The 14,528-nt window shown below is 54.3% G+C and overlaps 1 protein-coding gene across 1 annotated transcript in view; it reads left to right on the top strand.

Annotated features, from left to right (window-relative positions):
- The window catches only part of CMIP (c-Maf inducing protein), a 229,655-nt gene that overhangs the window by 206,398 nt on the left and 8,729 nt on the right, over positions 1 to 14,528 (top strand). Inside the window, exons 11-15 of the mRNA XM_003791303.3 lie at positions 5,755 to 5,820; positions 7,120 to 7,146; positions 7,357 to 7,405; positions 10,373 to 10,480; positions 12,618 to 12,734. Of these exons, the coding sequence (XP_003791351.1) occupies positions 5,755 to 5,820; positions 7,120 to 7,146; positions 7,357 to 7,405; positions 10,373 to 10,480; positions 12,618 to 12,734 (367 nt within the window). The remainder of the gene's footprint in view (positions 1 to 5,754; positions 5,821 to 7,119; positions 7,147 to 7,356; positions 7,406 to 10,372; positions 10,481 to 12,617; positions 12,735 to 14,528) is intronic.

Here is a 14,528-nt window from a genome sequence, read left to right as displayed (position 1 = left end):
TATTTGTGTCTGGATGCATCACCAGGGTGTGCGGGAGTGGGAGATATCTGTGCGTCTGTGAGTGTGTGGACTTCTCTGTGTGTTTGTTGTGTAAGGTGTGGTAGGTGCCTTTGTGTGTGTGAGTGGCTGTAGGGCTGTGGGGGGTCAGCCCTACATTCATGGGCTCTGGAGGTGTAGGAGCTGCATGTGGTCATGTGTGGGTCTCCCTGTTGGGGCCTGCATGAGTATGTGTGTGTGTCGGTGAACATGTGTGGGCATGTCAGCATCTGTGCTGGTTTTCAGCCAAGTGGCTATGAGCACTTGCCTATGGGCATCCGTTTGTGCCTGAGAGCTAGAGTGTGTGTATGTGTGTGTGTGTGTTCCTCTGCCCACAGATGCCAGTATTTGTGCCGTCCAGCGTGTGATGTCTCCTTGCTGCGTGAGCCACGCATGCTTGTGTGTCTTTGGGGCATGTCTGTGTAAAGATGCATGTGTCTGTGTGGGTGGCGGCCCATGTATGCAGGTGTGTGTGGTTGTGCATGTTTGTGCCTATGAGGTTGTGTGTGCATGTGTGTGTGTGCAGGGCATGCATGTGGGAGCCCTCTGTGAGGGGAGTACCGTTCTGGTAAAGGGCTGGGCTGTGCCAATGTCCAGGGTGCCTTCTGCCTTGTCCTAGGTGAGCTCCCTGATGGCAGGGAGGGCTTGGTGCAGGCCGGGCTGGGGAAAAGAACTCCAGGGAAGGAACCAGGAGATGTGGTCCAGGCCTGTGCTAGCTGGTACCACTTCTGAGCTGGGTACTTCAGGCCTGCCCTGCCCCTCCCTGAGCCTCAGTATGTGACTCTAGAATGGAGGGAGGGCACCTCCTAGTCCTTGACGCCCAGGGTTTTTCCAGCCTCACCCTTCACACCCTCCACCTCAGGCTCATCTCAACCCCAAGTGGGCCTGGTTCCAGGATCCCCTGCTGAGGGTCCTAAGGCCCCACAGACAAGCTGAGATTTGGGACCCTCAGCAGGTACCTGCCCCCTTCCTGGCTCCTAGAAAGCTCTTCCTTAAAATGGAGCTCTGCCCACTCCGAGGAGACCTGAGGCTGGAGATCAGTGTCTCCACTGCAGTCGGCTGTGGTTGCTGGACTTTCAGAGGAGTTGGGGTACAGCTGTGTCATCACATGTAACTGTCAGGTGGTACCCATCTAATGCCAGGGGCACCAGAGTCCTCAGTCTGTGAGGTGCTTATGGGGTATGGTCAGTGTGGGCAGAGCTCTGATGAATTGCTGCACAGCCTTGGTTCATGTTCAGTCACTAACATGTTGCTGCTGGGGGCCTGGTGAGCTGGTGAGCAGGGACGGGAGGCGCCTCATGTGTGTGTCTGTGGAGGTGAACACACACACATAGTTACACTGTGGCTTCTGGTGGCTTGAAGGGGATGTGGAGGCAGCATCCCCATATAGTGTCCTCTGCCCTTGTGTTGGCCCCAGAGAAAAAAGGGCAGGGCCTCCTGACCAGCCACACCATTGTGTGAGAACAGAGGCTAGGTGGGGACACGGCCACACTCAGCAGATCTTCACCCAAAGGAAGTTCCAAATTCCACTCAGCATCCTCGAGAACACAGCTTAGCCCTGAGTTTCTTCAAGGCAGTGGCAGGCAGCCCTCCCAGGGGACAGGTTAGTCCTCCCAGGGCGGGGACAGCCTGAGGCTCCTACTCCCCGGTATTCAGAGGGAGCTCTGGCTCTGATCAAGGCCACCCAGGTCAGAGATGGCCCTGTTTTCTGCTTTGGCCACCTGACTCCAGCTGTTTTCTGCAAACACCACAAACTCCCAGGCTTTCTGCCATCTTGGGCCTGACTCATATTTCTCATTAAGCACTAAGGGTTTCAATTTCATCATGCAGTTGACACACATTTTTTTTTCCTCCTTCATAAACACTGGTGAATGAGGGCTCTGTTCTTCCCAGGGTGCTGCCAGACCCCCCGCCTGCCCACATCACTCAGCCACCAGGTGTGGGTGGGGGTCGGGGGCCTGGAGCTGACAGGGTGAACCCAGAGGTGTCTCTACCCTCCATCTCCTACTCAGAGCAGCACCTCACTCCCAGCCTGGAGGGACCCCCAAAGTCCAGCTGTACTTCCCAAAGCGTCTTTTACCTTGGGGGAGCACAAAGCTCGGTGTGGACCAGATAACTTTACTTCCTAACAACCTTCCCCCCCTCCTTAGTGGCTGGTTAGAGGGCCTTGGACCTCAGGGAGGGGAACACCTCAGCACCTCACAGGCTGCACAGTGGGGCCCCTGAGGAGAGGCTCGGATTTGGAGTCAGACTGTGGTGGGTTTGAGTCCCACATGTGCACACACTGGTGGCTGTGGGTGGGTCTGTTTTCCTTTTTGAGCCTCAGCTCCATGGCCGGGAGGTAGAGGGAGTGTGGCTGCCCTGGGACATTGGCACAGTGATGGGAGCGGGTGGCTCTGAGCACCCAGCACAAAGCAGATGCCTCTTGATAGAGAGACACCTGGCAAACAGGAGTGACCACAGTTCATGATCCAAGGGCGTTTCCTCTGTTCTAAGATGCTGTATAATGCGGGTGAGATGCTGATTTAATAACAGTGCTTTGAGAGAAAGGGAGAAACCAGTGTGGCATTTGGTGTACACTGGGATTGCAGGGAGCTTGGTCTGAGCATAGAGGGAGTTTGGCATGTGGCTTCTCTGCTGTGTGGCTATGGGCAGCAGTCTTGGCTCCTCTGGGCCTCAGTTTTCTTGTCTGTGAAATGGGCACCTTCTTGGAGAACTGTGGGGATTCAGGGATATTGAAGAGTCCTGGTGCTGGCCGAGCCTCTGGTTCTTGACAGGAGCAAGCTGCTCTTTGCAGTCCTGAAAGCACTGCCCAAGTGAGAGAAAGGTGTGAAGAAAAGCAGAAGTAGGTGGTTTCGTGTTGAATTGAGGGGACTTGGAGGGGACGTAGGGGCTAAGGAAGCCACACTTTGAGCCTTGGCCTAATGTGACCAACCCAGTCCATTAGAGTGGGCCCCAGGGAGTACAAATCAGTGTGGCCCACCTCAAAGGCCTTGATGAGCCTGTGTCCCTTAGGAAGAACCGTGCATTATTAGAATTTGACACCTCTGGAAAGTAACCTAAGCTGCAAAAGTTCCCTGCAGACCCTTGAAAAGGGAAACTATTCCAAACACAAGTGAAGGTTGATGTTGAAAAAAATCACCCCATAAGGCCCAAGCAGGGTGGGATGATGGGAAGAACATGGATTTGGAGCAGACGGAGCAGGTTAGAATCCACCTGTGTGGGGGCGATGGATTCATTTATCCACCTGGTTATTCATTCTTTAATCAGGCGTTTCCCATGTGCCAAGTGCTGGAGGCCCCAACTGGTCCCTGCCCTCAATCCCTCTGAATTTGAGTGTCACTGCATGCTGAAAGCAGTGTCCTGGGGCGCTCAGTGGGGCAGAGTGGGAGCCTCTGGCACACATGAGACACAGCAGTGGGACACCCTAGATCAGCCCTGGTCTGCAACAGTCACCCTTTGCAAATACTAGGTTTGAAAAGAGGCCTTGGTAGACTGCAGATCAGTGAGAAACCCCATCCCTCAGGGGACGGTAGGGAACACACGGGTGGATTTGGGGCTGTTCTAATGACTGAGGGCACTGCTGGGGTATAGAAAGTGGAAACTCAGGCTGGGGACACTGTATTTCCCAGAACAAGTTCTGCTCCATAAAGAGCTGCCCCACCTAGATGCCACAGCTCCGCTGAGAAGAGACACCAGGAGTCTGATGTGGGAAAGGGGGTTTTCTTTAGGGCTCTAGAAACTATGTCCTTTACAAGAATAGCTGCCATGGCTGAACAGGCAGGGTGGAGAGAGGGTGTGGAAGCGATACTGGGTCCAAGACAAAGTCCATGAACATTGCCAGGGTATCTGAGGGACTGGGATGGGACCGACTGGACCCCATTCAGCAGACTCTGTTCCTCTCCCAGGTTCCTCTCCTAGGTCCTCCACCACTAGCAGGATCTCAAAGTCAGCTGACCCTCCACCACCTCCCCTGCAGGCGTGGGGGTGGGAGCTGCAGTGCCTGGGAGGGTACTGGGTGGAAGGACCCCTTCCACTTGGCTGAACACTGACTGGAAAGGCAGCTTGGCTGGGTTCCAATTCCATCCCTCCATTTAACTATTTAAATGAGTGTAGACAGGTTACTCCACCGCTCTGCGCCTCAGTTTCTCCAGCTATAAATTACAGATAATGATCCCTGTTGGTACGTTGTAGTTCTCAGGGCTGCTCTGCAAATTAAATGAAGTCGTGTGTGCCCAGTGTTTGTCACAGAGCCTGGCAACCCGCAGACATGCAGTGGTTTCACATGATGCCTATAGAAGACGGGCAGTGCGTGCACATGTGTCCACACACGTCTGGATAGGCAGATAGGTAGGCAGATTGATCAATAGATGGATCTGTTTGCAAACTTTGACATGCTAATTCATGAGGCACTGGTCACTCTGTAGAAACTTGAAGCTCCCCAGAGCATTTAAGGACAGTGCATCTGCTATATGACCCAGGAAGGTCCCTGATTGGGAGTAGGGTGTTGCCCGAGGTCCCCCAGCCTCTTGGATAACAGCCTTTATTTCTCAGGCTGGCTTCCAATCCCTGGGCCAGCTGTTTTACCCTCTGAGAGAGCACATATTTCTGGATATGTGCACATGGTTGGGGCAGAGTGGCCTGCAGTGTGCCCACCCACATTGCTCTCGCTCCCCTGTACCTTCCTGGACATCGGGCCTCCTTAAGTCTGCTACACTCTCTCTATGCCTTGCAGAAGAGTCTGAGTTGGGAGGAAATGGTGAGGCTGGAAGGAAGCATCTGGTCCTCAGGACAGTACAGGGCTCTGGTTTAGGTGGCATCATCTGCCAAACTGGGTTAAAATCATGGCTGAGCAGCCTAGGAGGGAGATGCAGGCTATACACTCACATAGGTTTGTTCAAGTCCAGCTTTCTCCCTCATTAGCTCTGTGACCTTCCACAGGTATCTGAACCTCTGGGCTTCCCCTTTCTTATCTGTGAAATGGGGGTTCTAAAGCCAGCCTGGCCCCATTACAGGGAGAGTTAAATGGGTAGATGCCTGGTCCCAAGGCCTGTCAGAGGCCTGGGTGGGCAGTAGGCCCTTCACACCCTGCCTGCCACCCTGCCTGCCATCCCGGGCTTGGCTGAGACTGAGAATAGCCTGATGGCCAGAGGCAGCAGGCCCTCCCGTAGCCACATAGGCCCCCTCTCTGTGGCTGCAGTGGTGCCTCCCTGTGTCCTCCTGTGGTCCCTCCTCTGTGCACTTCCTGGTGAATCTGTCTAAATGTCCTCTTCTTATACGGACATCCATCAATGGCATCATTGTAACTTTATCACCTCTACAAAGACCAGATCCCCTAGTACAGTCACACCCAAAGCCCTGGGGGCTGGAACTTCAGTATATGGGGGGCATGGAGAGCACAGCTCAGCCCTTAGTACTCTAATGGTTCAAAAGAGGGGATGGACAGTGATGGTGTAGCCTCGACTCAGACTAGGGGTGATAGATGGCTGATCTACTTCAGTCTCCAGACGGAAGTCCCTGGTAGGTTCTGTCACTGGACTTGGGACCATGCTGTGTGCATCAGGCTGGCTGTGCTTCTGGCCTCATGGGAGTTGGTATGAGTGGGGCAGGGTCAGTACCACCCAACTCCTGCTAGGCTCTCTTCCCAACTTTGGGGACAGCACGTCATAACCTGTCCTTGTCCTGACCAAACCTGACCATCACCTTCTCTCTTTCTAGGTCGGACTATGATGACTGGAGACCGTCTCTGGCCAGTTTGCTTCAACCCATTCCATTCCCCAAAGAGTAAGTCCTGCCCCCATCTCTGGAACCCTCTGACCTGTGAGAAGAATCCCAGCTATGGCTTGAGGCCTGTGAGGCCTTAGCAGAGACCAGTCCTTCCGGGGGCGTGCCACATCACATAGCGAAGACCATGGGAATAGCAGCCCTAGCCCAGCCATGTCCTCAGCTATGGGGCCCCTGGAGAGGCACATCTCCCCATCCCGTTAAAATGGGGGAATTAGAATAATGGGGAGGTTGAGGGGGCTGCCTCTTCACATTGTTATAAGGACTCAGAGAGCTAAGAATGCAGAGCCAAGGAGAGGGGGCCTGTGGGGTCTGTGTGGGGCGGGGTCCACAGTCTCCATTATGGATAGGACACTGAGGCTTCCTCCCTCTCCACGTGGGAGACAGCCGCTTGTTGTGCCAGACTGAGAGGCTGGAAGTGCTCTTACTACCCTCACGGTGTCCAGCTCAGGCTCCGCAGGGAAGACGGATGGCCTGAAGTGGATCCTCCACCTCTGTCTTGCTGGCCCTCATCCCACTACTGAGTTTATCACAGGGTAATAGGGAGAACACTGGTTGGTGCGTAGTGGCCTAAGGAGGAAGCTTTGTCCAAACACCCAGGCCCTAACATGCCTCCAGGTCTCTGTTTCAATAGATGTGCAGGAGCCAGGCCTCGGGAGGCCACGGGCCCTCTCAGGAGCTGATTACCAAGCCCTGTTTATGAAATGCTGCTCTGCAAGGGCACATTACACGCAGTAATTGCCCCATTTGCTGGCCTGGCTGCTCCCTGAGGGCTTCCAGGACCTGAGACCGGAGAAATCTGACTCCTGAGAGGCGCTCAGGCCTCGGCAAGGCTGTGGCGTCATTGGCTGCAGCCCTGTCCCTGCAGGCTGGGATGCACTCGGCTGGGGCCCGTGATGCAGCTCGCCTGGAACAGTGGTCCCCGATGGCCAGGCTGATGTGTGCGGTAATGAGTGCTGCCGCCCCTTAACTATGGAACAATTAATGAGTGCACCTGGGTCCCTGGAGCCCACGTGCTCCTGCACGTGCTCATGCCCCAGATTAGGGTCAGCGTCCCACCTGTTTGCAGTCATGGGTCTGGGGGGCTCTGTCTATTCCTGTGACCATGATCCTTGGCCTCATTGAAGGGGCCTTTGTTTAGGAGATTAGAGCAGAGACAAATGTTGGCATTTCACTCCCAGCTTCCTCTTTATTCTTCAAATCAAGAATAAAGTCTGGATGTCCCCAGACGAGTCTTTGGAATGCTGTGCTGTTCCAGAAGCACCTGCTAACGCCACTTTCCCTATGTTTATGTTGCAGAGCTCTCGCACACGAGAAGTTCACCAAGTAAGTGTCAGGACCACCCTCATTACCTTCTGGTACACATGGCCTCTGTTCGGAGCCTCCTGCTGGCCCCTTCCTGTGGCACACACATTCTCCTGGTGTTTCCCAGACCATCAGCCCTCCTGGCTCCCTGGCCCCTTCCCAGCCCTTCCCCAGCCCTACACCTCCCAGCCGGGCCGAATCTGGAAATGACTACTGCCTCCTCTCTTCTAGGGAACTGAAGTACGTGATTCAGAGGTTTGCTGAAGACCCACGACAAGAGGTGAGGCCTTCCTCTCTGCATCCTAGGCTGCTGTTAGGGATGGCGGAGGCCTTCTGAGGTCTGGCAGGGGCCACCTCATCACCAGAGGGCAAACGGCTTACAAAGGCTACTTGCTTTGTGCATAAACAGCCCCTGCCCTGCTGTCGGAGCCCAGCCAATGATGTCAGCATCTTACTGTAAACTCAGGGCAGCCAGAGTTGGTTTTCCACTGGCTGGTGGTTACTCCATGCAGCAAAGGCCTTGATTAGGGTCGGCTGGCCCGGGACTCCCAGCCAGCTCAGAGACAGCGTCTGGATCCTTCCCGGCTCTGCTGCTCTGTGAGTCAGGGGCTGAGGAGGGAGTCTGAGCTGAGGGGTAACCTGGCTTTTTATTTCTTGGTGTGGCAGCCAAAGACCTCCCTGAGGGGCCATTCTGTCCCTCACAGAAGCTGGGCTCCAGAGAGAGGCCAGCTTCCTGCCTTCCACCCAGAGCCTCTGTGCGATGAGGACTTAGGTGGGCTGAAAGCCAGCCCACAGCTTTTCTCCCGCCGTGGTGCTGACATGCCAGGATCAGCAGCAGCAGCTGGCCCTCGGAGAGAGAGCACTCACCCTGCACCAGGCACATTTTCTCACTAATCCTCACAGCGACCCTGTGAATCGGTTCTGGTATCATCCCCATGCTACATCAGAATTACTCTTTCAGAGTTGAGGAAATTGAAGCTAAGTTACATCCCCAGTGAGCACAGTTGGTCCATGGCTGAGGCAGGATTCAAACCCAAGCAGCCTGGCCCCAGAGCTGTGCTTATAACCAGCTAGCTGCACTGTGGAGTGAGGCCCCCTGAGGAGCTCAGGGCCCGCCTGTGTGCATGGATTCTGGGATGCGATGGGGCCCTGGCTCCCAGTTGAGGGCCGACTTGGACACACGTGCCCCTGGCACAGAGAGAAGGTTGCACAGAAGAGAGTGAGTTACTCTTCACGGAGCCATCCCAAGAGCCTTCCTGGAGGAGGTGGTGCTGAACTGTTTGACTTAGCTAAACAGATCGAAGTCAGTCAGTGAAACTTGACCTTCATCTAGAAAAGCTGGTATTGGGCAGGAAGGTGGGGAGTGGGGTTTGAGAAGGAATGTGGGGACAGGTAGACACTGAGGCTCTGCCATATCCAAATACTACAAGTCCCTGCGACTTAGAACCCACAGCTCGTTAAGCTCTAAACCTAGTGGTTCTAGTTGGTAATTCTCAAACATTATTCCCTGAGGAGTTTGTTCAAAAAGCAGACCCTCCACTTACCCCTTCATGCCCTCAGGAGGTCTGGGGGTAGCCAAGAATCTCCATTTCAAACAAGCATCCCAAGTGGTTTTGATGTGCTGGTCTCCAGAGCACACTGTGAAACCGAGTTCTAGAAGGTTTAGCTGTAAAACACCATGATTCTAAACGCTGATTCTGAAAGCTCCCCAGGCATGGTGGGAAAAGCAGAAATGCTGGCCATGGTGCTTTTAAATGGTTGGGTACCAGAGACTGTCTCCATTTTCCTTAAACTTAAATCATTTCTTGCTATGTGTGAGGACAGATTCTCAGAATTCCCCTAGAAAGTGAGCCTTTATTTCAAACAAAGACTTTGAAGTTGAGAGAATAAAAGTGGTACCAGCTGCTTCTCAGAGTGGAGAGGCAGTGCCAACCGCTGGAAGGGAAATTTCCAAACCAGGCTAATAGGCATGAGGCTCCCAGGGATCTCCAAGTCAGAAGGACACTGGCTCTGCTGGCCCAGGCCCCGGGCTGGCCACCGAGGCTCCCCGTTCCGTTGGTCTCTTTCTTGTATTTTCTCTGCTGATTCTTTTTCTCTCTCTCCCTTTTTCCTTCTCACTCTACTTTCTCTCTCCTAAATGAAGCCAAGGTTGTTTTCTTTTCAATTCTTTGGGGTATTGACTGAATAGCATTTTTTCATTTTTGAGTTCTTATTACTTTGAAGTAGATATGTGAACCCTTAATATTCTTCCAACTCAGAAAAAATAAAAGCCCACTGCCTTTGTTTTCTATTTGCTGTGTGTGGGTTTTGATCAATATAATATCTGCGAGTAAGTGACTCTTGGCAGCAAATTGTCCTTTACTCCTAAAGCAAGCAATCAGAAGCTTTTCTCAGCTTTCTTCTGAGAATGGGGAGGAAAAAAAAAAAACAAAGTCTTTTGTGTTTCTCTCTCTCTGTAATCACAGTGGGGGCCGGAGTAGATGTGGAATTCCTCTTGAACACACATGCACACATGTGTATGCACACGTGCACAAACAGCTCTGAGAGGGAGTCAAGGTGCTGTGCTCTTGGCACTGATGTTGCCCCTGACCCCAGACAGAGACTCAGAGAGGGAGGTGGGGATGAGACCCAATAGGAGAAGGCTGTGGAGTCCCAGAGGGAGAGAGAGAAGCAGGCCAGGAAAGGAGGATGGTGCCCACGCAGTGAGGGCAGAAAGTCAGGAGAGGAGAAGATAGACCCCAGAGAGGGAGGGTCAGTGGTGGGGGCCATAGAACCCCAAAGAGAGAGGGGAGATGTTTTCATAGAAAGGACAGAGAGCAAAAAAAGAGGAGTTAGAGACACAGAGAGAGAGGACAAAGAGTTGGACACAGAAAGGGGTCAAGGGAAATAGCCCTGTCCAGAGGGCACAGCAGAGGGGGCTGAGTCTGGGCAGGTGCTTTGGGCATCTCCTCGCCCTGGTGCAGCCACAGCCCTACCTGTTTCAGGGCAGTGGAGCAAGCTAGGGCCCACCTCCCTCCTGGAGCGGCCAGTGAACGGCAGCATCCCTCGTGTGGAGACTACCATGTTTCCCCGAAGGTCTTCCATGGGGTTTAGCAGACGGCTAGGAGTTAATAGACAAAACAAAATTGAACCCCTTTCTCCACTGCAGGATGTGCATGAGCCTTTAACATTGTGAGTAGGGACCATGGTCATCATCGTCACCAGGTCTTCGAGAAACTAACGGCCACATCTGTCCTCTGCCTGGCAGGTCCACTCGTGCCTGCTGAGCGTGCGGGCTGGCAAGGACGGCTGGTTCCAGCTGTATAGCCCTGGAGGGGTGGCCTGCGATGACGATGGGGAGCTGTTTGCCAGCATGGTATGTGGTGCGATCTCACCAGGGGCTGCAGGCCTTGCCCTGGGTGGTGGGGGGTGGCATGGTGCTGGCAGACATGAAGGTTGCCCCTCCTGACTAGTCGCATAGCTGCCCTGAGCCTCCTGAGGCCAGCTAGAAGTTTCCAGGCTGACATGGTGCTGATAGTGAAGGTAGTGGCGATGACGGGACCATAACTGTTGTTTAGCCGTCCTTCTCTGAGCAGGCTCCGAGCCAAGAGCCTGATGGTCCCACACAGTGCAGTGCGGAGGGGACATGTGCCATTGCTCATCTCACAGACAAGGCATGGAAGCCCAGACTTGAGTGACAGCCCACAGTCACTCAGCTAATTGTTGTGGTGTTGTGTATGGGGGAAGGGGCTGCTAATCCCCTAGCTCATTTAATCCTATAGTCAGGTATCAAGATCAAGGTGATCATCCCCACCGCAGTGAGGGCTCTGAGGTCACCAAACCAGTAACCGCATCATGGTGGCTTCTGGTCCTTTCCTTATGCCGGACACTGTCGCACGCTCCTCATGCACTTCCCTTCTCAGTCCCTGCAGCAGCTCTACTACCTACTTGCCCTGGTGCTGAGGCGCACAGGCCTCCTTTTAAGAGTAAAGGGACACAGACTCCACTCCCCCCGGGGCGGGTGCTCCACCCATGCAGCTATGCTCCCTGCTGATGTAGCCAGCCCAGTCAAACCCAGGTTCCAGAAGCCAGTCTCTTGACCTGGAGCAGTAACCTGCCTCTGCAAGCTTCAGCTTCCTCGGCTATAAACAGGGAGTGTAGCCTTGGCTCAGGAGGTCGCCATAGCGATTGTGTGCAGCTGTAGGTGCAGCAGATGTAAGGTGCCCAGCAGGCCACATTGTCATGCCAGAAAATGACTCTGTGGTGACTCTCCTCTCTGGGCGGCCGCCGTGGCAGGACTAGCGCTCCACAGTAGACCTGGTAGAGACGCCTGAAGGTGATTGACAGACTGAGGTGCTGCCCTTTCTTCGGGCCCCTCCCCCTTCCCTTGTGCCCTGTGCAGCCTAGAACATGCCTGTCCCTTGCCTGCCCTGCTCCGGGCTTGCTCACAGTCACCTCTCAGGGGTTCTCCTCTGATGTCACAGCCTCACCATGGCAACGCTCAGTGGTCCCCACCCGACTGCGGGAACTTGGTGAGGGAGAGCTCGGGGAGCTGGCAGCCTCCCAACCTGAGAGATTGCATTTGGATGCCAGAGTTGTTAATGATGGAGCAGAAAAACATACTGGGGGATGGAAATGTGTTGTTTCCATGGAGACCTGTGCTGAGGAAGCCATCCTAGGATCATGCTGCCATTTCCAACCACCAAAGACCGTTTGCCATTGTGTGCTGGTGGGAGGAAGGCCAGTGGGGTGCCTGGGCCTCCCCTGCCCCAGGTGGGTGGAGACCCCTGTCCTTGGGTTCCCACCCCCCACAGATCAGAAAGAAAGAGCACCGACTCCTGACCCAAGACAGAGCAGAGTTCCTGGGTTTCTAGAACCCTCACAGGGCCTGGCAGGGCAGCTCAGCTCCGCCACTCCCCCCAGTCCAATCCCGTGCACAATACTCCGCTAAGCAAGGGCCATGCAGAAATTTGCACCTGGTTCCAGCTGTACAAGGAATTCAGAGTTCCAAGTGCCAGCAAACTCCTGAGCAGGGAAAAATTTTTAAATTGTGATAAAATACACATGAAAGTTACTATTTTAAGCATTCTTAAAGGTACAGATCTGTGGCATTAAGTACATCATGGTCTGCTCGGCCGTCATCACCACCCATCTCCAGAACATTCTCCCGACCCAGACGACTGCGGCTGTTACACACTAACTCCCTGCCCTGTGCCCTTGGCCCTGGCTCCTGTTTTTCTTTATGTCTCATAGTTGCCTGTTTCAGGTAGCTCGTGTAAGTGGGATCTCTGGTCACTGGCTTGTGTCACTCAGGATAACATCCCTTAAGAATGTCCACATTGCGTAGTGTGTCAGAGAGGGGCCTGGTGACCGTGCACCTCCTGTCCGGTTGGGGTGTGGGCGGGTCTGTTGAACGTTTCCTGGGTTCTTGCTCCTTCCAACATGTTGGAGCCTGACTCTGGAGTGCAGCTCCCACAGTGCCCACCCATCACCTGGGCCTTCTTTTCTCACAGGTGCATATCCTCATGGGCTCCTGTTACAAGACCAAAAAATTCCTGCTCTCCCTGGCGGAAAATAAGCTGGGACCCTGCATGCTCCTGGCACTGAGGGGGAACCAGACCATGGTGGAGGTAGGACTGGCCCCGAGACCCTGGCAAGGCCGCCAGCTCTCCATCCTTTTGTCCTTGTTGATTGGGGACCTCTGGGAGCTAGGAGCTGTTGCAGGAGGGGGATGTGGGCCAGCCAGGTGCAGTCCCAGCCCTCCCCAGCTTGGTAGAAGCTACCGCCTCCCTCAGACAGCGTATCTGCTTCAGTTGTAGTCCAGCTTTTGTTTTTGTTTTTTTCTTGAGTCAGACTCACTGTTTTGCCCTGGGTAGAGTGCTATAGCATCACACAAACTGTAGCATCCACAAACTCTTGGGCTCAAGAGATCCTCTTGCCTCAGCCTCCCTAGTAGCTGGGACTACAGGTGCCTGCCACAGTGTCTCACTAGTTTTTCTATTTTTAATAGAGATGGGGTCTTACTCTTGTTCAGGCTGAGCTCAAGTGATCTTCCTGCCTCGGCCTCCCAGGTGCTGGGATCACAGGCGTGAGCCACCATGCCCAGCTGTGATCCAGCCTATTGGTCAGTGTCAGAGGAGGTTTCTGTTGTGGTGTAACAAACCGCCCTTAAATGTGGGCTTTAAAATTAGGACATCTGTTTGCTCTGCTCATGGATCCTGAGCTGCCTGACACAGCCAAGCAGGTCTCCCTCGGATCTCCTGCAGCCATAGGCAGATGGGGGGCTGGTCCGGCCGTCTCCACAGGTCCTTGTCTTGGCCTAAGAGGACAGGTGTCCCAGCCCCTCTCCATGTGTGGCCTTGAGGGAGTCTGCTCACCTGCTGAGCAGCTCACACCCTGAGTTTCCTCACACCACTGTCCCCCTCTTTTCTCTCTCTCCCTGTGTATCCCTCCAAAGTGCCCGGGAGCCTGGGACTCCCAGAAGAACTCTCCAGCGAGAAATTAGGCAGAAGCCATATCACCTTTGTAACTTGGCCTTAGGAGTCAGTTCGCATCACCTCTGCCACGCTCTACCCTCTAGAAGTGAGCCACCAAGGCTGTCCCTTAGCCAAGGCCATGGGACTTAGACTTCACCTCAATGGGGAAGAGCACCAGTGAATTTGCAGGGATGTTTTAAAGCCACCAGAGCTTCTCATGAAAGTGAGAGTTACAGGGAGATTTAAGAACTAGGGTGAAGACTGCGGGAAGGCAAGAGCAGGGCTGGCCACAGGGACAGCATGTGCCAGGGCCTATGGCATGGAGAGGCTGAGTGTCGGCCAGGTGCCTAGAATACCCCGAGTCCGGAGGTCAGGGGTTTGGGCTACTGCTGAACGTGGTGAGGAGCCTACCAGGTGCCCAAAGGTATGACAAGGAGTTTGGGTTTAGTCCTCACTGCCCTGTGAAGGGCCTCAGGGCTGGTGGCACAGGGCTGAGCAGGGAGGCAGGAAGCGGGTGAAAGGGCTCAGGGAGGTGGGCTGTCTTTGGTGAGTGAGAAGTCACAGGGGAGTCATCCATGGGGCACTGGTAGTCCTAGCCCCTCAGGAGACTAAGGCAAGAGAATTGCTTGAACTCAGGAATTTGAGACCAGCCTGGGCAACATAGCAAGACCCTGTCTCAAAAAGAAAAAGGAAGATGAAAAAATCATTGAAGAGGTCTCTGAGGCAGGGCTTAGAAGGGTGGCCCGAACAGGAGGCCAAGTGTGTGCAGTGCATGAGGCTGTCCCCGAGGCAGCCTGTGGTGGGTGTGCCCAGAGATCCAGCCCAGTGGCGGCTTCTCTAGACCACCTCTCCTGTGCAGCCACTGGGGGAAGAACTGGGGACCACAAGAGGAGTTTTGTTTTGGGGGCTTTCTGCCAACAGAGAGAGACCTGTTGCCTGGCATGCCTC

The sequence above is a fragment of the Otolemur garnettii genome, unplaced genomic scaffold (genome assembly GCF_000181295.1).
Source record: "Otolemur garnettii isolate 467f Iridium unplaced genomic scaffold, OtoGar3 scaffold00047, whole genome shotgun sequence".
Taxonomy (NCBI): domain Eukaryota; kingdom Metazoa; phylum Chordata; class Mammalia; order Primates; family Galagidae; genus Otolemur; species Otolemur garnettii.
This window is presented reverse-complemented; position numbering and strand designations above follow the sequence as displayed.